Source organism: Seriola aureovittata, chromosome 13 (genome assembly GCF_021018895.1).
Source record: "Seriola aureovittata isolate HTS-2021-v1 ecotype China chromosome 13, ASM2101889v1, whole genome shotgun sequence".
Taxonomy (NCBI): Eukaryota; Metazoa; Chordata; class Actinopteri; order Carangiformes; family Carangidae; genus Seriola; species Seriola aureovittata.
In genome coordinates this window covers 23,775,468-23,799,819 of record NC_079376.1, presented here as the reverse complement: position 1 = coordinate 23,799,819, position 24,352 = coordinate 23,775,468, and the positions used below count along the sequence as shown (strand labels likewise).

The window sequence follows — 24,352 nt, the reverse complement described above, 5'->3', positions numbered from 1 at the left end:
AGTAAAACACACGTGTCATAATAAAGTTTATATTTGTATCTTTATTAGTAAAACTAATGACACTAGTAAGATAACGGAGGACAGGGAGCAAAGGGGCTTATGGGAAATGAAATACTACTGATCCCACTAATTATCTTCTCCATGTCTGCTGTGTTTGTGGTAATAACCCAAAACATCATCTCGTTATCAGACACTGAGGTGTTCGCTGACATCCAGGAAATTAAAACAATAGTTCAATTTGGTTTGTTTTTAATCTCAAGTAAATGTATCACTTTATTTTCCTCAAGGTGGGAATATGAGTCTGCAGCATGGGCATTAAAAAAAACCCCACAAACATTAAAAACTAATTAAAAATGAAACTCACAAACACCAGAGTCTACACATGAAAATAACAGTCCAGTCCAAACTGGTGCAGTGCACTGTAACTTTGCAGGTCTTGGATGTAAACTGTATTTGAGTAGTTCGTATACTGCTTGTCCCTCATTTAGAGCCCAGGATGCACATTAGAACAAAATTAGCTCTTGAGCTTTAACTCTCTGGAAAATATATATCTTTTTGATTTTATTTTTTACTTCAGTCACTTTCCAAAAACAAGTGATCTGACTTTCACTCCCACTTCCTGCTGTGACTGACCTGCTGTGTGGAGGTGACAGAAGATTTAACTTCTCTCACCACTCTTTGTTGCACAGCTGAGAGCATTACTGCGAACATCGATAGTGGAACATGCACCATCATCCCTATTGTTAAACAATATGGAGTCTCCTCTCTCTGTGACTGCTGGCTTTTCACTCTCCAACAGTGTGGCCTTTTGAAACAGCTGTGAACACTTTGACGTCCTGGTTGGACAGCACATCCTATGAACTGGTTCTGACGGACCGTGAACCTGTTAACAACTGGCTTTTGTTGGCAATGTGAAAGTAAACGAGGGGAATTTCAATTAATTTTTTACGCATTTATAGATTCTGGTAAATTGATACATGACGCTTCTCAATTGATTCACAATGGACTGCATCTTAAAACTTCTTTTTTATCTATATTAAAAGTGTGTGAATGATGCATGATTTTTTTTAACTTTCTTTGGGTTTTTTTTTCTTATCAGAAACTCAGGCATCAAATCACTCGGCGGCCTTTGTGACCTAAAGATCTTTGTGACGCTGAAGGCCAAATGGCATTGCCCCTAAAATGATCAAATTCCTGGCCTGCTCCCATTACTAGAAAATTAGGCTAAAATTAGAGTTAAAGGAGAATAATCATAAAATGAAAGAGATTATACATAAGAATTAAAATGCTGATATGTTTGGTCTTCTCTGACGGTTCTCCACTCATGAGGGCAGTTACTAGTTGTGCACTAAGATGACTGTAACTCTGATCTAAGTCCTATCACACTGTTGTGCTATGTGGTGTTGTGTCTTGCTTCACCTTCTCCTGACGTATCAGTTCTCACTGTCTGTTTCCTGCAGCAGCAGCATCAAACGGCACCACATCATCTTTTCCCAGGCACTGCTTTATTTTCTCACAGTGTGTTGAGTTAGTAGTCACAATACAACATGAGCAACATTTACAGAGAATGATATTGCGCACAGATGACAGATGTGTTTATATGGCTTGGGCTGAATGCAATACATAGCATCATCATCATCATCATCAATACCGTTAACAACAACCTCGCTGTCGTGTCCACGCGATCGTTGAACGTGTTCTTGAGGTTGAGGCTGAAAGAATACAGCATTCGATTTCTAGTGTGAAGCTACTCACAAGGAGGGGAATGCAACATGAAGTCTGAAGTGTACTGTTACATGAACACATTTAAATGAATATTTTCGGTTACACTTCAGTTACAAAGATTGAAAAGCGATATAAACTCACATTTATTTCAAACACAAGTCATGAAAACAATCATTTTTGAAGCCAAGACAGAGGAGTTTGAAGCCGGGGAACTGAGGGCCCTAAAGAACCTACTGCCTAGGAGCCATCAGTGCTAACCTAACACACAGCTCTGTGGAAACGTGCACAATCCTTGAAATGATACTCTGCAATTAATATACACAGCAATGCGGCTCTGATAACTGGGCAAAGAAGCTATGAAAAACAAACGCTGCCTGCATTTATTATGCTGTAAATAACCTGCTATATTAAGCATATTCACTTTGTAATTTGGATTCATTTCCCTAATATGAACAAATGCATTTAGTAAACAGAGGAGCAGCAGATTAAACATTATATTCAAAAGCACTGCCGTGATGAGAATCAGGCTAACGTCTTGCAACCCATGTATCTACAGAATTTCCTTTTGGTACAGTATCAACAGGTTTTTTACCTCGCCTGCTATAGATGCTACATTAGAAGAATCTTTGTCATTTGCACATGTTCCTGGATCTGAATTTGTTTTTGTTTTTTTAAGACGAATGTGACTGGAAGCAACAGAACCTAATGAGGGTTTCCACCAGCACAGAGGTGAGGAGAGAAACCTCGGTGTGATCTATAGAGACAGTGACACTGTGGCGGAGGAGCACTGATGACTGTGGCGATCACTGTTCTCTACAGTGTGAGGAGTTTAGATATTCAAACTGGCCTACTGTAAAGTCTCAGTTTAAAAGGCTGGTGTTTTTGACTGGTACGAACGAATAAAGGCATCACTAATAAAAATAAAATACACTGGGGGGGCGATATAACTACTGTAACGTATGTTTCCACTGTATCAAACGTCACACGCTGCTGCTCTCACTTTCTCCTTTAAATCCTATTAACGTTTGCTGTTTTTATTCTGCTATTCTTTCACTGTAAGGCCATGTTTTGTGTCATTGTATGTCATGTTCTATCTATAAGATGGATAAAACATTAATGTTTTTGAAGAGACAAATATCGCTAATGTTACCGAGTTAATTAGCTAGCTGGTGCGGTAATGTTACCGTTTCTTTGACTGTTGGAATATTCTTGAAAATGTTGCCTCAGCTTTTTGCAGTTTTGTGTAAGAAACACATTGTACAGATCATTTCATCAGAGAGAAGCTGAGAGCAGCAGAGACTGGAGTTCTGCTGAATCTGTGGAAATGTACTTTATGTTGAATTCATCAAGACAACTGGTTTACAGCAGGTCTGATTGACACAACATCAATTCTACTTTTACTCTTTAGAATCACCGCAGGTAAAAGGTGAACCAGTATTTCTGGTCTGGTCCGTCATGTTTTAGAAACTGAGCAGAAACATGAACTCAGTTTGGTTCAGACAGGACATGTTCAGCTGTTTTAGCCTTAGTGTTTCTCAGTAAGGGGTCATGTTTGTTTTGGTGCTATATTGGACATTTTCATAATGATTATCTACTGTTTCTTCAACACCATTAACAGATTAAAATGATTTAACAAACTGTAATTCCCTTGTTGAGAGCAGAGAAAGTAAACTGGGTTATCACAGAGAGTGACTGCAGTAATGTTCATGTTTGCATAGATTAATGTGGCTTTCAATACATTCCCTGTTAAGATACTTGTATGGTTGAAAACTACAGACCTATCAGACATTACTGATCACTGACATGTGGGTTCATTTATAACTATAACTCCTGTAAATTTCTATAAACTTGGCAGATTGATGGCATCTTGGTGACGGAGAAATGCGGCTTTAAGGGTTCAGACTGTTTGACATTTAAACAGGACACATACTGAAGTTGTATCTGACAGTTTCTTTGGTGTGTGTGTGTAAGGTTTCAAGAAGCTCTTGTGTTTAATGGGCTGATGTTGGTGTGTGTTGTTGTCTCATGGTGTCTGTGTCCTCACATTTCCTGTCCTTCATTTTAGAGCATGAGATAGTACCTGAAGTAGTTTTCACCTGTTTCTTTTTTAAATAATTCGGTGTGTGTGGATGCACAGTTCACTGCTGGTTAACTAGCAGATCTGAAAACAGGACAAGTGTTTTAGACCAACAGTGTTTTAGACTAAAGAAAGTAAGTAGAATGTTCTGTGATTATGGTGAAGCCTCAAGAAAACTGTTTAACATCTTCTGGTTTACACATTTGTTAAAGCGCAAAGAACTTTTGTGTCCCAATTCAGAGGACGCAGTCTACAGAGGTGTGGCCCGTGTGGTCCTAGACCATGAAGCTCGAACCGGTAGAACCAACAACTCCTCCTCCAACCTGAACAACCACACAGGTCGTTTTTTTCCCCTCTGATACGACCCATAGCAGTGTCTCCTGAAAGAGCACCCCACCCCCCAACCATGACCTTGGTTGTCATGGTTACAATTATAGGCACGCTGACTATACTGAGAGTGGGGTACCTTCGTTGCCATGGTTACTACAATAATTGTCATGGCTTGATTGGGTTTAGGAAAGGATCAGGATTTAAGTACTTCCTCAACATTAGACTATCTTTGTTGCCATGGATATAATATTAACAACATTAACAGCTTTTGCTGAACAGTCATGGTTAATAGAAACAACATAAACTGGTCGTTTCACATGGGAATGGAACAGCGCTCTCCTTTGTCATATTCATCCATCCACCACAACCTCCTCCTGACGTGGACTTTGTCTCTTTATACTACGTCACCCCACTTTTCCCTTTGCTCCTGTCGTAATTACTACGACCACTAGATGTCGCCTAGCAACAAAACGTAACTATAGGTCATAATAACCTGCTGCACAGACGACCTGTGGGCTTGTTTTTTTACAGGAGGACAGTCTCATTAGAATCAGTGAAAAGATTCAACTGGTTCACTTCAACCTGTAACTCAGGGTAAACTAGAAAATGTCAAACTACATGATGACTGTATGAACCTCTGTCTATTTACTGGATTTACTGTTTCCATCAATTCTCAAAGAAGAGAAATCTGTGATTTTAATCATGGTCACGGTTCATGTCATTTGGTCACCTTTCAATCATTCATTCAATTCATTTTTATTCAGTTTTAAGCCACTTTTTACAGTTCACATTTTAGATCTTGAGTGGTTTTATCTATATATTTTAACCAAATGAAGGATTTTAGTCATTGGCTTTCTGGATTTTAAGTTATCGGAGAAAAAAGCTGAGTACATGTTAGACAGCAGAGTATCCTGTGTCCACCAAACAATACTGGAGAAACGCTGATTTTTAAAGTAAAACTGCTTTACTGTTTTATTTTATTACTTTTTACTGGATTTACTCACCAGGTCTGTTTGTTTCAGAGAGGAGGAGACCTCTGTGGATAATTCTGCTCCTGGTAAAAACCTCTGACTGCAACAACTCCCATGATCCCACACTACTTCACCACATCACCAAACTCTGTCTTTTGTTATCATTTGTATTCAGACCCCTAGAGGATTGACTCTATGCTACGGACAGCTGCCTTTCAGACACTGTATTGAAAATGTTGTAAACATCATTTCGAAGAGGATGTTGCTGTTCGTGTCAGTGTGTGTTCATTTGCTGTGTTTCAGATTCACCTGTCCACATAGTGAGTGTCTGACACGCAACACAACTGTAGAAAAGGAAATTCGAGTAACTTAATGAGCTGTGTAGTAAAGGACAAACCTTCAGAGAGGAAACGCACAATTTAGAGCTGGACGTTTGAAAGAGTGAACTCAGGTGTTTTTTCGGCGTAGAAGCATCCGACTGAACAGTTCGTCAATGACAGCTCTACCACTGTTTGTGACTTATGATACATCAGAGTATAAAATCTGGCTGCTGGGAAAAACAACCATCTCTGTTCATTACAATTCACTGTTTGACTGATTTTACAAATTCGTTCCATGCAGGAAGCCTCTGAGCGGAGGCCGTCTGATCCCACAGATCACAACACTATGAGGTGTCGCCTACAAAAATACAACCCTGTGGACAAAGATATGCCCCCTGGTTGTGTTCAGATCTACTAGACTATCAGGGAACATACCTTTACCTGAGGGAACAATCACCCTCTGTCCGTATTACAGCTACAAAGTGCAGCGTTCCTCCTCTTTCCTGCTTCTCAACAACATCAGTCGCATGGTAGCAAAGAGTAAACAAACTTTTGGGCTAATATTTTTTTCTTTTTTTCTTCTTTTTTTTACGTTTGATGGCAATATCTCCTCAGTGTGTAGACTGGAGTTTAACTGGTGCAAACATTTCTTAGTCAGAGTTGCTGTGGGTGGAGTCAGAAATCCAGTATCAAGTGAAGTTGGATCAGAATGAGGTTTATATTCCCGTTCACTTCAGGTGTCGTTGGAATCAACATTTATTAGCAACAGCTGATGTAATGTCTTATTTTAACTGGCCAAAGTGACAGAAAGTTCTGGATGAAAATGAGGCCGAAATATACTTCATTGTTTTCTTTCTTGTTCTTTGCTAAAAGTAATTAGTTCTTAGCGTTGGAACTTTGTGAATCGTGGTATTTTGCTAACAAAGAAAAGCACCTCTGCTCTCATTCTGCTCTTTTACACTGACATGGGTGGGTTGAGGTGTTTGTGAGTAGGATGTGTTTCGGGTGTCCAGCTGACCCACAACAAGCTGGAGGGATTACATATCCTGTCCCAGGGGCTACCTCACTAAACTTGCTGCCACTCTGGGGAATAGATGGATGGATGGGTTGACGGTGCTCTGTGCCAAAGGGTTTGTTTAAGTGGAAATTTAATCAGAGGTGTTGGTGCAAATTAGGGTTTTTTTTCTGCTGTGAACAAAAAAAGGATGAATTGCACGGCACATTTTTGTCAATTTGCCGATTAGATTTTGATATTTCTTGTGTACAAGGGGGAATTTTTGGAGTGAATCTCCTGGTGATCATGAATATCGCTACAAATTTGATGGAAATTCAGTTTTGTCATGTCAAGAGGAATTGTAAATGTGGTGCTAAACGGTCGCCATAATCATCAGGGATCACCCACTGGAGACAATGAATATCCCATTCTGTACTTAATGGCACATTAACCAGTAGCTGTTGACCTGTGTTTCTGTGGAACAAACCTCAATCCTGTTCTTCATCGTTTGTATTCAGGTTTTTAATTGAGTTTACGTTTTGCCACGTGTTTTCTGAGTAATTATTTCTGCAGCAGCTCTGCTCCTGTGAAAAGTTTGCAGATGCTAAACTTCAGCCTTCTTTCTGTGAGGACTCCAGGTTTTATAGATACAGATAACCTATCCAATAAACCAGATTGAAAAGGCCGAAAGCGGTGGGGAAGAATATTCGTGCGTACGAATCGATCTTCGAAACGCGCACGTGCATCCTGTTCTCGCGCCACGCCCCCGAGCGGCAGTCGTCGAAGCAGCAGAAGAAGCTGGCGCAGTCTTTTCCATCCAGACACTCGTAGGCGTAGTCGTCCTCCTCGTGATACGGCACGATGTTGTTCATCTGCAGAAGGGACGTTCCAGGTCGAATGTTCACCATGCTGGACGCTTTCTGCTGTGGAGGAGAAAAACACAGTACTCAGTAGTCATGAGTCAGACCACACCCATCTCCATACTTGTGATGCTATTGCGATGACAAACCTTGACTTAACCTTAACCTAATTCTAACTCTTTCCCTTAAACCCCTTAAACCCACAAACAGCCCATTAAAATTTAACTTGTGGGATCTAGCATTTTGGTCCCCACAAAGCTCCGCAGACCCCACAAGCGTAGTGGGCTCCCAGTCTGCGGACCCCTCAAATATAGTAAAACAAGAACAAACACACACACACGGTGAAAACAGCAGCAGCCAAGTCATTGTCGGCTGGTATCGACTGTCTGGTACCTGTGTGTTATTGTTGGCTTTAGCTTTCTTGTTCTGTCTGTTGCTGGTGAAGTAGTGCAGAGTGCCGTACTCCATGAGGGCGGCGAAGGTGAAGATGAAGCAAACAGAGACGAACAGGTCCATGGCGGTGACATAGGAAACCTTGGGGAGGGACTTCCTGGAGATGGTGCTAAGAGTCGTCATGGTGAGTACAGTGGTGATACCTGTATGGATTGTCACAGAGACGAACTTACAGTTGTATGTCACCCCCTTCAACTTCTAAATCACTCACAACTTCATTAACTCGTTAGAACTAAATTGACTCATTAGGACTGTAAGGAGGTCAAGAGCTGTCATTAGGATCTGTCAGCTGGTGACAGCTCCAGTGATGATGAAGTCTCTTTGCTGTAACACTCAACAACCACGCTCTCCTCTCCAGTCTGAGCAACTGACTGAGGATCTGAACATGAAGTAAAACTGATGTCTAAAAAAACAGGAGAGGCTATAAAAAGATATCAAAGCACCTCAGCTTGAATTTCCCACTGTCTGAAATGTCATTGAGAACTGGCAGAAGAGGAACTGAAGTTTGAGATAAAACTACACGTCTGCTGGACAAATCCTGATGTTTCTATACAACCGAACTGTTGTGTAGGTGATGTGATCGCTGACTGGATCATGTTTAGAGGAAACATATTTTTAGAATGAATGGTTCACATCTAGAGTCCAGTCTGTGATGAGGTTTAGACAACAGCAGCTCTCTGGTTAAGTTCAGTGAAAGATGGTAGTTTAGGTTCAATGTAAATAAACAGGTAGTGTCTGATGAAGTCACTGAACTTTTTCTGTATTAAACCAGACCAGGATCTTTCTCCAACCTGAACCAAGTTCTGCGACTAGGGCTGGATATCATTCAAAAAGTTTCAGGTTACATCCCTGTTTATCCAGAGTCATAGAAAATATGAACCATTAGTGTCAAATTTTGTCATATTTGCTGTGAAGTCTTGCGTCATGGCTAAAAAGTGTGAGGTCCCCATGATCTTGCCCTTTGACCTTTGACCACATAAACTCAATAAGTTCATCCTTGAGTCCTAGTGAATGTCTGTGCCAAATTTGAAGAAGTACCTTCAACTGAGTTACTGAGATACTGTCCATGAGAATGAGACGGCTGGTACGGAGGGACAGACAGATGTACAATTCGAAGACAATATGCCTCCCACTCTGGCTGTCGCAGTGGCATAAAAATTTACATTACATGTTACTATACAAATGTTTGTTTTACATTAGTTTTAGTTTTAAGCTGTAAAAGTATTGAAATTCGATACAGAACCATAAACAGTTTCATGAAGCTGGAGTCACTACAGGTGGATGTTGTACTGAAACATCAGTTTTGTACAAAGTGTCTTTTCTGTTTAACTGTCGTCATTACGACTCAAACATTGCTAAATCCTGATTGGTGCAAGGATGTGTGTGCCATTTTTTTTTTATAACAGTGCCCCGCCCACTTTAAACCATCAACAGGGAGGAGCTTAAAGATAACGGTGTGTAACAGTTCATAACGGATCCCATCACTCATAGTAAGAGGCTGATAAAAGAAGTTCTCAGGACCTTTAAAGCCTTTGTTTCTGTTGAAGTTGGGTTGAAGTGGCCGGTACAGTGATTCACAGAGTGACTTAGTTCAGCTGTGTATAACATGACAACACATCAAACCTAGAGAGGTGCGTGCTGGGACGGCGTCCTTATTGATCCAGAAGGAGACCCAAGACAAGACCACGATCATGCTGCAGGGGATGTAGGTCTGAATGGTGAAGTAGCCCATTCTTCGACTCAGGTCAAAGAAGATCGTCATGATCACATATTCACCTGAAAGGTGAACAATAAGATACAGATATAAGAACTTGACACGCCTCAAAGTGAGAATTTCCTGCATGTAACCCACTGCAGTTTAACAGTTTTATATGCATTCTCGTAGAATTAATGTATACCTGTCATTTCAATATGAATTACCTACTTACATGTGGACTATCCAAAAACACTGTGCAGGTGAGAGGACTGCACACATACATATTACTGGTTAGCACCATGGTAACACAAGAAGGACAAGAACAAAAGACCTACAATAAAGGTCAAAATTGTTGGTACCTTTACACTTGATTGAAACAAAGCTGTGTTCTTCAGAAGCATGCTGAAGGTATTTTGAAATGAAATGGATGGGTACCAACACCTTTGACCCCCTCTGTTCTGTTGTTGTTGAACTGTACTGCTGAAATTAATCCAAAAACCTATATTTGTGTAACAGCAGTGCCTGATGTCTCACCTGACTGGGTGTGAGCCACATCAGAGGTGTTCCTCAATCCTACAAAGGCGAACTGGTAGAGTCTCCAGTACCGCTGGTCTGCCACCTCTACTGCCCGTCTCTGCCACCGGTACATTATCTCATTCTTGGGATAACCGTCTACAGAAACCCCGCCCCCCCATCATACAGACACAGTAGATTAACTCTCAGTCTTACTGATGCCTATAATATCCAACAGGAAGCTAATGTCTGTCACACGGTGTAATGCACATCACAGGGGAACATCGTACCATGGCAAAGCAAAAGGGAAGCATTCAAGATGGAGCTGACCTCAGTCTCATGAAATGTCTTCAAATGAGCAACATGTCTTCAATTATAAACAACAGTCAGTGTGCTACAGAATGTGGTGGGTGACAGTGAGTTTTGACAGGTGTTCCTATAAGTCAGTAGTAGGTAGTTTATGCAGATATGAGCTAGTGCTTACTCCCAGTCAGTACACAATGTGGAAGTAACTGAAAGAGAGTAACTGATAAACTGGATTATCTCACAAGTCCTCCCAGCTAAACTGCAAAATGTGGCTATTTCCGTTGCATTCAAAAATGACCATAATGCTTCTCATGGCAAATCTGATGTTCCACCTCTAGGGTTATGGGAACTTTAGGCAAATAAAACCACTTGGTTAAAGGAGCAATCTCTAAGTTTTCTCTGCTGCTGAACGTGGTTTCTTGTCAGCAGCAGGTGGTGGTGATTGTCACCTGACAAGAGCTTCATCCACTGTTGTCTTTATAATACAAGAGGTTATAATACATCTGAACAGCTACGTCTTCTCCAGCTATGACCGGAGGCTACAGTGTGGAGAAAGACTGCTAGCTGGTTAGCATGTTAACTTAACCTCCTAAGACCCGAACTCTTGCATGGCGTGCATTTTTAATTTCTCTTTGCTATTTATTCTGATTGGGACCTGAGAAAAATGATGTCCACATATGAGGACATTAGTTTTACATTTCTATTACTGAGTGGCAGTATAATATCCTCATATGTGGTCACCAGGCCCTTGTTGAGAAAAAGTTAGTATTGTGGTCTAGAGAACCCAAAATGTGAGGTCCACATATGTGGACGCCAGGTCCTAGGAGGTTAAGTAAAAGAAAAGACGTGATTGAAACAAGAGTTAACATTGGTGTTTGTTTCCACCTCTGGGGACAGATGTTGGTGAGTAAACGAATCAAGTTTGATGATGAACTCACAACATTTCCTCTAGACTGGGAAGTAAACAGCTGCTGATGCTAACGTTAGCTATGCAGCAACAGCTAAACTTACAAATAGCTCCTTTTAGCTAAGGAAAAATGTTATGGTTAGCCTTAAAGTTTGGGATAGGTGCTCTCAATTGAGAACTGATACTGACTACTAGGAGAAGACAGGACATGGTCCAGATCTCTGGTGTTGAAGTCACATGCTTTGACCTCCTCCTTTAGAAGGTTTACTTCCATCACTGCCAATGAGAGAGCATTATGCACAACTGCAAGAGGATGTTTGCTCACGAGCCACATTTATGTTCTTTAACCATTTCCACAAAAGACCAATGCTGCTGTATCTCAGGTGAGATCTCTTCAGTCGTGTCATAGTTTTTGTTTTTGGGCTCATTTGATGATATTTAGTGCGACTGTACTGGTCCTGACGTTTCTCCTCGACTCCATGAAATGGTCCTTGCATTTTTCACTAGTGTGTGGAGGATTGAGATCATGAGCAGCTGAAGCACAATGAAGGAGACAAATGAAGGATGACACAGACAGCATGAATCAGACTGGGAGAGGGTGCATAATTCATTAAGTCTGTCAGAGAAAATGGGACTGGGTGACCTCCTCTCTCCGCTGGTGGAGCTGATGATAGATTGGTACAGGCTTAGAGAGGGCAGCCTCAAGCAGATGAAGCTTTTGGCAAAAAAAATTAGAAACAGGGGCTTAGCCACTACGCTAGCCCACACAGAAGCCCCTCTCTCTGGGGAAGTTGAAGTCGAGATGACGGGTTCAAAAATGGAAGGGGAAAATATTTGACCACCTACAGCTTGAAAACTCCAGTGGGCATGAGTGCTCATCCATTGGAAAGTTATGCAGCTTAAGGTAACACTCCGCATTAATAGTCAACCTGACAAAAACAGAATTATGACAGAGAAAAAGCAAGTCTCAGCATCGTTGTTTTCCCTCCCAAATGTGACTGAACACAGTACAGGTACTTAATGTTCTCTCTGTAATTATACCATAAATGCAGAAATAATATGACCATCATACTGTGCTGTGACTAACCGGGGTCACCTACAAGAGCACTACGTGACAAAAACACAGATGCACACACTAAAGCTGCACAGACAACAAAGACTTGATACTTCAACATTAATAATGACTATCAGAGAAGTCAGCGAACTGGCTGCACCACTGTCCTACCTCAGTGTGTACATGACTCTCCCGTTGCTCCACAGCCTCAGGAGGCGGTTGGGAGTGGTGATCCAGTGGGCGTCAGATTTACGTGAGTTCCTGAAGAATGTGTCGGGAATCCAGATTTTTCCTACCATGTTACTGTTGAGCATGAGCAGCTTCATGGAGCTGTTGAATTTCAGTCGGCTGTCGTACCACGTCTGGGCGAAGAAGATGTCGATGGTATATTCCTGCGACAGATGATGATGAGATCATGTTCACAAGAATGCACATCCGTATGAGGCGTAGATATCTCAAATCAAGGTGGGTTTCCATTCAACTGTTTTAAAGCACATTTTCAATTTGTGTAAAAAAAAACAAAAAAAAACCAAGTAGCATAAATGGAAATTTATGAAAAATCTCAAAGAGCAGAAAAGCTTTTACACTTGGCTGAGGTGCAATGGAAACAGACTTAGTGGATAAATCATCATGTACATGAATAATGTAACTCAAACGCCCATTGAGACAAACAGAACTTTCACATTTCTATTATGTTTTCTACGTTTATTTCACAGTTCGAGGTGTGACTGGTGCCCATTTTATTTTTTTAATGTGATCTTGCATTCTGCAGTGGTTTAAAAAACAGTGCCACAAGTTTTTCAAGTTTCTTTCATTTATGTAGCACTTTAAATGCAAATAGACAGTAGATGTTGTGGAAGTGAAACAAGATAAAAATAGAAGCAAGTTGAAACACAATTTAACACTCAGTGAATCAGATAAAAAAGAAACAAGTTAAAAAAAAATTATAGCCACAAAATAAAAGTAGGTCTGAAGGTGCTTCTTAAAATATCAACAGACATTGTGACATTTCCTGGAGAAACTAATGTGTGGACTGAAGATTTGTTGTGCGTTAAAAATACCTTCGAGATAATGAACTGTCACTCAGCTATTGGATGAATTACCATTAGATTTTGTACAGACATTCACAGTCCACAGAGGATGAATCCCAACGACTAAACCTGTAAAAACTAGGGATGTTCCGATCAATCCTGAATCCTTAATTCATTACTGTTTTTTTATTTATTATTTGTAAATCAAAAGTGGAGCTGATCCAGTGTACAGTGAGACTAAGCAATGACAAGGCACAAGTGTCTGTGGTAAAACCGAAAGCCGTCTGATAAAAGACCTCGTAGTCTCAAACCTTGTTGTAAAGCTCTGGTACGGCGGTATGTGAAATGTAGTGTCGAGAGGATGGAGCATACTGTGGCTCCAAAAGCTCCAAAAGTCAGCGAAAACCTGTGATATCTCCCACCACCATCGGCTTCTGCTGGGTTTATTTTTTGAGGTGCCGTATCAAATTGGTAGTATCGAACGCAGCTCTGTTACTACCGCCTCGAGAAATGCTGGCATTACACCTTCCACTTGCCACTTTCCATTTTAAAATATTTCCACACTGCAGACATTTTTGCTGTGTCCTGCCATAAATTGTGTTAGCCATTTAAAACACCTGTGTGACAGCTGATGTGAAAAGTAAAGGTTCATGCTCCGAACAGTCGATACCAATTAGTTACAAAATGCCTTGATCACCCCTGATACCGATCAGGACATCCCTAGTAAAAACACTTGAACATGCTGTTGTGTAACATTAGTAAAGGGTGTTAAAAGCACAGTCTCACCATGTTGATGGGGTCCACTGGTCCGATGCTGTTCACGTAGACAGCTGTTTCAATCACTGTTGGCCTCACTGAAACACAACACAAGACACACTGCACTGACACACACAGAGTGAATGATGACAAACAGCTGCATCAATCCCCATTGAACTGCTGCACAATGTAGATCTCCAGATAAAGGTGAAGACAATGGGGCCAGGTGTTTAAATGCAGGTTGGGCTCAGTAACTGACCAAATATCAAAGCCACATTTAGATCCCCTCAGGACTTCATCTTTCTCATGTCACATAATTCAGTTAATACTTTCCCTAATGCTGCGTTCATGAACTGTCCCCTTAAAAAAAACGTCCTCATTCTCAGTTTTTGAGTCTTTTGGAAACGTTGCTGGACCCATTTTAGTTTGAAAACGTGAGGTTGTGTTGTTTTTCTGTGCCGACAGAAATGATGACACCTGCCTCACCTCCTGATCGTGTCATGGTCCACCCTGAGGGGACTCTTTCTTTTGGACTTTTTGGTTTTGGATTTTTTTTCACGTCCTGTTTTTACATTGAAATCACTTGCCTTCAGTGTCTTGTGGTTGTTACTTTGTCCAGTTTCCCTCCGTTGTGATTGTTAATCTGTTACACCTGTGTCTTGTTACCTGTTCCCCTTGTGTGTATTTAGTCTCTATGCTCCCTGTTGTCTTTGTCAGTTCGGCTGTTTGTCTTTGTGAAGTTTCCCCGGGATCTCGTGCTCCTGTGCTCCCAGTGTTTTGGATTTTCTGGTTTTGTTCCTAGTGTGTCCTGGTGCTTCTGGTTTTTGTTCCTGCCTGGTTTTTGGATTGGTTTTGTAAATTGGTTTTGTACTATTTTGTTATTAAAACACCTCTTTTCCAACCAACCCCCTTTTTTTGTGTTGTCTGCATTTGGGTTCAGACAGTCAGAAAGTGGTGAATGCAACGTGGATAGTGACCAAAGGTAAAGATTAGTTTATTCATCTGGACACAATCACACTGAAGAATATGAAGAGTGCATTGCTCAATGTAATCATTCATTAATTAAAATCACAGTAAAAGTTTGAAATAATTGTGATATTGATTTGAAGTCATATCACCCAGATCTACACGCATACACACAGGATTGTCGGTAAACTAATCGATTGCTAGTGCTGTTTTTTCCTGTTTTGTTCAATTCATGTTGCATTGAAATGCTGATTTACAGTGATGCTTCAGAGAATGAATGAGAATGAGCTCCACTTGCCTCCGATGTCGGGCCTCAGCTTGTTGTCGTAGCCCTGCAGCAGTTTGTTCAGGATCAGAGTCACGTCGCTCTCGTAGACCTTTGGTGATAGGACCCAGGTCTTATTGATGGGCACGTCTTCATAGTCCTCCTCTTCCTGTTTACTGGGCCCAAATGCTGCACTGTGAAGCAGGGGAAAAACACTGTCAGAGACAAAGACAAATAATTCGGTGCGTGTGTGTGAGAGTGCCAAAAGAGTGTTGATACAGGTATGATCCAGCTCTGTGGTCAGAGTTGAGCAATCTGTTAGTCTTGTCATCGTTATATATTATATAAATAATCGGACACCAACAAAAAATGTACAAAATCGAAACATTTTTATTTCCAGATGTTCACATTAATAGACTTTTCAAAATACAAATATATAGAACGTGGAAAACCTTGTGATTTTCAAAATATATATTAAAAAAAACAATAAAAACCCTGATAAATAACTGAATAACTTCATTTTGAGACATTGCTATGGAGCTAAATTTGTCGGTCTTTGAGGGGCCCTCTAACAGCCTGGGGCCCCAAGCAGTTGCCTGTCCACAAGCTGCGTCTCTGTCATCTCCAGTGCTTCTCCTGACAGCTGGTTTACTTAGTGTTGGCTGAAGGAGAGGACTGATATCTTGATTCACACAATACCAGTCTTGAGCTTCACTGTCTTGAATGTAGTAGAGTATATCACAAACACTGAGTACAAATTGTCACATAATTGTTTTAAGCCGGTACTAGAATCATCACACTGGTGTCAATTTATGCACCAAAGGTTTAAATTGTGTATTGATGAAGTGCTTTAAAGGAGATTCCAGAATATCCAGATGTTTGTTGCGTATCGTGATATATCTTAAAAATATCACAATATTATTCATAGTGTATATCACCCAGTCCTGACTGTAGGTCTTAACTTCAATTTCTCTTGTTTCATCCATTTCCACCATTTATCTTGGTCTATATGAGCTAAGCAATAGCACACACATTTTTGGCTGGACCACAGCAGCAGGGTCAGCCGTATAATCTGGAATGTCCCTGACTGACTGACCGACTGACTGATGATATTTCCACCACTGGTCAGCTGAACCTCAGTCTACTGAGCCGTTTTGGTTTCCCTGCTGCTCGGTAACTGCAGGGAAGAGGAGGAGTGCTTCCAAAACACTGAGCCTCGCCTCCATCACAGCAAATGAACTACTTTCATTACGTGTATCATTATTACTAAAGGAGGCAGAGGTACTAAACATAAGACACACCAAGCAGAGAGAGCAGGAGAGAGAGAGGGAGAGAGAGAAGTCATCGGTAACGAGGCTTCATACTAACGACTATGACCAACTCTACATATCAAACAGAGGGAGTCAGACATAAAGACCTGCCTCTAATAAAAGTCTGTTACATTCTGGAGCAGAAGTAAATAAAGATAAACTATTGTGGATCCAGACGGAGGCTGTGATCTGAGTGAGAGACTAAATAAGGAAGACAGTGTCTCGGGCCCCAGTGGTTCACCTGGTGGAGCACGTGACATTTTGGATTAGTCTGTGCAGCGATGGCCCAGGTTCAAGTCTGGCCTGTGGCCATTTGCTGCATGTCATTCTCTCTCTCTCTCTCTCTCTCTCTCTCTCACTATGACTGTAATAAAGGCAATTGGCCTGAAAAAATAAGATAGTCTGTCTAACTCTCCAATCATGTTACAGTAAATTCAGCTGAAAACACAGCTCAGTCTGTCTTTAACTGTGTTTGGTAATTAGGTTTTGACCTAGTCTTGTTCTTGATCAGGAAGCTGAGGAGCTTTAGCATTAGCCACCACATACTTGAAATGACACGCAGGAGCCTGGTTGAAAGCATTTTATCATTTAACAGCTTGGTTCTGCAAATTCAGTGTTAAGAGTAAAAACATGCTCTCCAAAGTTGTGAACGTTGCAGGGAAGGTGATTGAAAAGTCACAAACACAACACGCTGTATAACTGAAATTACACAGGAAGGCTAAACACTACACTGCTTCTGAATGCCCATCCGTATACTGATGTCCTGACAGGTTGTCTATACCATGATGGTTACATACAAAGCTGCAGAACTGCACCATAATATCTTTGTGCTTCGAGTCTGTTTTGCTCCAACTTCAGTGGGTGTGCTACCGTCTAACATGTCCTCTGATGAGTGATGGACAGTCTCTGGTCCAATCAGAGCTGCCAGGTTGAGACCTCTCAACCTCTGTCAAGTGTTGCAGCTACATGTACCTTACATGTAGCCTGTAGCATCATTCACTGCTGCACTGGTACACATGCGGTTAGCTCCTTCTAATCTGACTAAAATTCGATTACAGCTAATATAGAGTTTCATCAAAAAACTAAATCTAAAACTAAATCAGGAGCCAGTTTAACATCACATATGTTCTTACATGTAGACAAGGTGTGTGTGTGTCTGTTGTCTGCCGTCCTGTCCTGCTGTGTGTTACAGACAGTTCCACACGACTGAACTCTCGCTCTGTGCCAAGGTGTACTGCTGCTGTTCTGTTAATGAACATGGATCTGTTGCTGTAGCGACGCGGGGACTTGGCGTTCAGCCCGGGCTGTTAAATGATCCTTTCCCGGACAAGTTCTGATACAAAGGACGTGACACAGTAACCCAGTGCAGAGTGACTGCTCTGAATCATGTCCACTGAATGTCAGTCGAGGACACAATAAAGCAAACAATAAGGCTCTGAGCCTCTCTTCTGATTGGCTCTCTGATTGTTTTCACTCAAACACTCAGAGAAACCAAATCCTTCAAGGTTGGATGGTGGGTCCAGGTGGGCGGGGCTTGGGGCATGGCTCAGGGCAGTGACTGCTTTGTTGTGACATCATAAAGTTGCAGAAGTCCTGACGGCTGGTTTTAAGGCTCAGTTTCTGAATACAGGCTGTGTGCATTTCTCTGTGGACTGAGGCTTTGATACTTTCACAGTATTAATATAGAACCTAGACCTGATCTATAATCAAACTACACATGGACATCTACATTTATACTATATGAGACTTTTAATACAAAAATACAAACAGACTCCCAGTTCTCTATAATAGAACATGTTACCATGATCTGAATAAGAAACAATTTGTGTATAAAAATCACTCAGAGATAAATGTCACCATGTTCCCAAAAACAGATATCAACAGATATCTAAATAAGCACAGTATCATCATCATCAGTAGGAATAAAACTGACTTAGGCCTGTCCTGTAACTTGTTTCATTGTGTTTTTAAAGCTTCATTTACAGATGGAATTTGAAGCGGGCTCTCATTCCTCTCTACATCTCACAACAGTTTAGTTTGATCCTGTTTGTGTCAGATTCAGTTTATACTGTGTTACAGTTTTCAGTCTGAGCTGAATGAGCAGCTGAATGAACCAGACTGATCTTCATATGTGGAAACACAGTTTGTATTTCTAGTTAGAGTCACTCTGTTCTTCACAGACAGTTCAAACTGTAGAAGTGGAGTTCACTGTAACTCTGAGGCTCTGCCTTCAGCTCTGAGCTGTGCTTGTTGCTGCTTGAGCTCCAGTTTTAAGTCACAGTGACTTTGATGCTGAGTGTAGATTCAACTGGAGCCTGGAGACGTTCAGTGATGAGTCACTGATTCCAGATCAGTTCAGTCCGTCTCTGCATCAGGAGCCTCTCTCCACTGTCAGATGTTCCAGTGGTTGATTAAACCAACAAAGCTGATCACCACGTCACAGGGCCGACGTTCTCCTGGTCTGAAGCACCGACAGCTGCACAGCACTTTGTTAATGATTATGTTTCTGATATTATTTAAAAACAGAATAAAAAATGTTTTTTTACATACAGTCCATTCCCTACATGACTTTAGACGTATATTCAGCTTTTGTTCGTTTATGGTCCCATGGTGTCACAGAGGAAAACATTAGGATATGGTTCTCTGTGGATCATTTGCGATCATTCCCTTTACGACTATTTAAGAGGAAGAAGTTCTCTTGATAACCGCCAGGGAGCGTCTGCGCACATTACAACATTCAGCTAGGTTTTGTTTGACAAATGTGTAAGAAGCAGGGGCCGGTTACACAAAACACCTTAAGTTTTCTACTTAAGTATGACACTTTCTCCTTAGATGAGGGAGTTACTTAAGAGTATTGCACAGAATCTCTTAAAAGGTTTCCATAGTCAAGGAAAGAAGTTGAGGCATTTGCATTAGCAGTTTACGGTGTTAACATTCTACTGTTTCCATGGAGACCATTGATTTTCTGCCATTAGCAGTTGAGAGCATTACCAAAATGTGGAAAGTCTAGGGATCCAGCTCTTGACACTCAGAACTGACTCGAGAACTCCTCAAAGGAATCCCTTGAAATTTGGCACAAATTTCCAACGGCAACGGGACTCAAGGATGAACTGATTAGATTTTGTTGGTCAAAGGTCAAAGATCAAGGTCAGTGTGACCTCTCAAAACACTTTTTAGCCATAACTCAAGACTTCACACAGCAATTATGACAAGATTTGACAGTAATGGTTCATATTTTCTAAGACTCTGGATAAACAGGGATGTGACCTGAAACTAGTCTGAGTGGAGGAAGCAGACGACCACCAGGGGGTGATTCTAGTTTTCTCCATAAACTCTTCAGTTAAATCAGGACAGTTACGACAGAGTCAAAGGTACCTTTAGTTATTACTTAGTTTGTTGCTAAGGTCTTCTGTTCAACGGTTTAACTGACTTCAAGTATAAAACTAAGATAAGGAGAAAATGTTAAATACTTCAGTGAACGTTTTAAGGAAACATTAAGGAGAAGACTTTCATGGTTTCATGGTTCAAAGGAAACAGAGAAACAGGGACAGTACCATAACAGCTGACCCTGGAGCTGTGGCAGACAGGGAAACACTGACTTGTACTGACAGGGAAATCTGATAAATCTGATAGTGACATCCATCAAAAATCATGTGACAATACAGACATCAATGAAGTCAATGGTGACACAGAACCAGAACATACAATGAGAATACGGATCCTGAGACATGGATAACATTAATCACAATGCTGCAGACGCACGGATACCTGAACAGGTAAGTTCTGTTAGAGTTATAACTGAGCTTCAGATTTCCCTCAGTGTAGATGGACTCACTGTTTCTTGACCTGTTCTCTGCACAGAGAACATCCAAACCCACCAAGCACATTTCCTCTGAGAAGAAATGCTGAAGTTCATCAAACAATTCTCAGGTAACTGTGGCAGTGACAAACGCACCCAGAGAGGAATCTGGGAGGAGCTCCCGACGCGTCAACACATGCATTACCTCCCTCTGATGGATGATGTTTCTTTTCAGAGAGCAACATCAGCTAGAACACCACCTCTAAAACGCTGCGCTCTCTCTCAGCGACCTCTAAAGAAACACAGTCAGGTCCTTCTGCAGTGCACACACACACACCAGCGCTGCCTGGCAGAGAGATCTGATGAGAAACAAGCTCACACTATGATCCCGGGTTCAGGTCAGGGCACAGGTCATCTCCGGCTCAGCTGAGGGAGGTCAGTCCGAGTCTGAGGAAATCTGAGAGGTGACAAACACAATATTTCTGCCTGGAAGACACAGTCAGGGGGAAGTGGAGAGCTGGAAGTCATGTCATGGCTTTTAGTGTTTACTAATGTCTCCACACAAACCTACAGTGTGTACGCCCATGGACTCTTTACACACACACACACACATGGATCCTGGGACAAATGCAGTGTCTTTCTGTTCGACAGCTACAGACTACAGCAGCTGAGACATTTGGTTAATCCCCAACTCGTAAGTAACAGATTTCACCTGTTGTGTACTTTCACAGACAGGAAGTTGTACAGTGGTACAACATGTGTGTTTAACTCTATCCGTCTATTAAAGCCGGGTTAGGTCATCCACTTCACAAACGCTTTTTATTTTTCTTGCAGAAGAAGCAGCAGCAGCAGCAGATGACGCAGAAGAAGAATAAGTAAACAAAGAAGAAGCAGGCAAAGAAGCAGAGGCAGAAGAAGTATGGTCTTTTTTTTTCAGTCTGGCTAACTCATGCTAGCATCGCCAGGATTATTCCAGCTTTAACATGAAATATCTTTTCATATTACTGATGGAAGTGAGCTAAAAGAAAACTGTGAACCTCTGTTTATACAGTCTGTGTCTGTGCTGTGTTTAAATGGCCAGAATATGAAGCTATAACAACACAGCTACAGGAAGCCACTGAGAGGTCACACTTTTATGTATTTGTCTTGATGCGCTGCACCGGTCCGGTCCCTGAGCTGATGGAGGCTTCAGGACTGAGGATTTCTGGGAGCAGAATCCTCCGGAAACTTGTGACCACTGAGGCCTGGTTGAATTAGAGCTGGACCGCTGCCCTTCATGGAGACAGCACTCCATCATTACTCTGTTCACAGCCTCTTCTTCTCACTTATTCAAGCTGCTGTTTTGAAGAGCGAAGGAAGAGCAGCTTTTTTTAAACATGTAATTTAACCACTATTTCATACTGATTAATTACCCAGCATTTTAAATTAAATGGATTTTTTTTTTTTTTTTCATGCTGCACAGTTTCCAAGAGTCACTGAGAAGGAAATCAAGGCGGGTACAGTACAGAGGATAGTCTGAAGCTGCAGTATTTGTTCTTCAATTAACACTTAAAACTGCACGACACATTCATGCCCTTCTTAAATTCATCTGTTCACATGAATCATACAAGCCAATGAAGCGTAAAACCCTTCACTTTTTCCCTCAAATTCACCTCTGTATACAGTAGCTGCCCATAAATCATACGTGACGAGTTTAACGAGTGAAAATCTCACTCTGTCAGTACATTTGGTGAATATACTAAGTTCCCTCATAGCGAGTACTTGTACACCTCAGTGAAATCAGCCTTCCTCTGCACGTCAGAAATGAGACCACAGTGGTACAGACTTTTAATCACCTGCTGTAACAAGCAACGGTACTAGAGCACCACTGGATTTCATATTCATTAATAATCTGTCTCAACACACACCTGTGTGTCATTGCAACACACACCTGAGCGGCTCCCGGACAAGTTGTTCAACTGGGAAAATTTAACCCTTCAGCAGACGAACGCGAAAACATCGTCTGAGCTGCTGTACATCTACACACTGAAGCTCACACAGTCAGAGGAACCTGGAGGGGGAGAGATAAACCTGTCACACAGAACACCTACATACCTACATATAATACATGTCGGATACAGTTTACTAATCATGCCCCGCTCAGTGTGTGAAAACAGCCAAGTCTGAGGCTACATCCACACTCATACCTTTTCATTTTAAAATGAAAACACACTCTGCCCAGATGAGTCCAGACTAACACACCTGAAAACACATATCACATGACCATTCGTGTACACTGTGTAAACAGGAAGTAGATTGTCTACTCTGCAGTTAGTTTGTTGCAGAAAATACTCTGACCGAGGAACAGTACAGACAGTTGTAGCGTTAAAATGCAGAGTTAAACTGAACAACAGCTGCCAGCAAAGACAACAAGGTCAGTAACACTTTCATTCATTATCCATGTAGCTTTCACCACTGGTTGTCGAGGCTGATGAGACCCAATCAGGAGAGCCCGTAGGTGTGATGTCATCACTTCCAAAGGTCTCAGTTTCTGTCCGTCCAGACTATAGCACAACCCCAGAGTTTTCAAACTAAAACAGGTCCAGCAGCGACTCTGGAGTCTGAGTTTTAAACTAAAACGTAATAGTGTGGACGTAGCATGAGAAAATAACACCAGTGATGTCATTGTGATGTCATTGTGATGTCATCTCAGTTTGGGCTGGAGATGTACAACAGGAAGGAGTTACAAACTATGAGCAATGAGTTTGAAAGTCACTGACAATTAATAAGAAGATATTCAGAAGTATTATGGGAAATGTCTCCACCTCTCCTGCTTCACTTCTCCTCAAAAGACAGCAGTCAGAGCTGTGATTGGTTTGACTTTACATTTCTTCACATGTGTATTTTAATTCAAGATCAATAAATGAAAACTGTAAATATCAAGGCAAGAGACAAATCAGCAATGATTTAAATTGAATTAAAACTTGATGTAAAAGCATTGATTGCAAAAAAAAATCCATAATTGACTAATTTTATTTTATTTTATTTTGACATTTATAGGCACGCATTCCATCCAGACTCCACATCTTACAAGGTGGAGGTTGTAAATATAAATGTACAGAATGATCTGTTGAATAAAGATCTGCAGTGTCCAGATGTGAGGAGGACACAGGCCTGTCCTCACCTGTGTCCTCCCCAGGACACTGTTCACACCTCTGAGCGACTGAGGCGGGTGTAATCCTGAGTCCTCTAAGGACCAGGGCCATCCATCAACAGCCACATGACATCCTGCTGCTGTACTGACACAGATGAGCTTCAGGCTGACACGGAGGGAGATGCAGGTAGAACCGAGCCTCCTCGTTTCTGTGGCCAAATACATCCAGTAAAGCAGCGGGTTCACACGGATCAGACACATGCAGACAAACAGCTCACGGTCGGTTCATTCAAAGACCATTTCCCGGCGGAGCAGGTATCAGACCTGCTCCTCCGAGGCCCCATCAGCCATCACACTGTGATCTCAGGTACAACACAAGACTCCTGATCAGTACAAGGACATGAGCTTCAGCATCAGCAGCCATTTACCCAGACCAACCTCTCCTCTCCCCGTCATGGAGACATCCTCCCTCCTCACACTTACCACAGTCCGAGCAGAGCGAAGAGCAGCCAGGGGCTCATGGCTTTGTCCTCCACCGCTCTGACAAACAGCCGCTTCATGCTCCGCTCCGCAGCTGGAAACCGCTCTGAACGCGTCCGCGGAGGCGACGAGGAAACCGGGTCTTTGTGTCGTCAGGTCGCGTCTGAATGCAGCCGACACGGGTTAAACGTAGCGACGGAGGGGTGTGAGAGCTGCGTCCATGGTGTGTGTGTGTGTGTGAGTGTGTGTGTGTGTGTGTGTGAGTGTGGAGGGGGAGGACGAGGCGGAGTGAGAGCTGACTCGGCTCTAGTCCATCTGCAGTGCCGCTAACAGGCTGCGGTGACAGACGCTCCCTCACTATCTGCTTCCTCAGTGACTGAACCGATGGTTGTAGGTGTGTGTGTGT

General features: G+C 41.9%; 1 protein-coding gene across 1 annotated transcript; it reads right to left on the bottom strand.

Annotated features, from left to right (window-relative positions):
- Positions 1 to 1,486: 1,486 nt before the first annotated feature.
- Positions 1,487 to 24,326, bottom strand: gabrg1 (gamma-aminobutyric acid type A receptor subunit gamma1). Its single transcript, XM_056394030.1, has 9 exons — positions 23,950 to 24,326; positions 15,258 to 15,418; positions 14,024 to 14,091; positions 12,378 to 12,598; positions 11,999 to 12,081; positions 9,961 to 10,098; positions 9,354 to 9,506; positions 7,671 to 7,873; positions 1,487 to 7,340 (listed from the first exon to the last, which is right to left on the bottom strand). Exons 1-9 carry the CDS (start codon positions 24,024 to 24,026, stop codon positions 7,059 to 7,061), a joined length of 1,386 nt encoding a protein of 461 aa, XP_056250005.1. The 5' UTR covers positions 24,027 to 24,326; the 3' UTR covers positions 1,487 to 7,058.
- Between the last annotated feature and the right edge of the window lie 26 nt (positions 24,327 to 24,352).

Bases quoted from the DNA above. Each gene is read 5' to 3' on its own strand.
- gabrg1 (XM_056394030.1), bottom strand. From the start codon at position 24,026: ATGAAGCGGCTGTTTGTCAGAGCGGTGGAGGACAAAGCCATGAGCCCC. The intron at 12,599-14,023 runs GTGAGACTGTGC...CATCTGTCGCAG, and splicing joins CAGTGGACCCCATCAACATG to GAATATACCATCGACATCTT. The intron at 7,341-7,670 runs GTACCAGACAGT...TCTCCTCCACAG, and splicing joins AAGCCAACAATAACACACAG to CAGAAAGCGTCCAGCATGGT.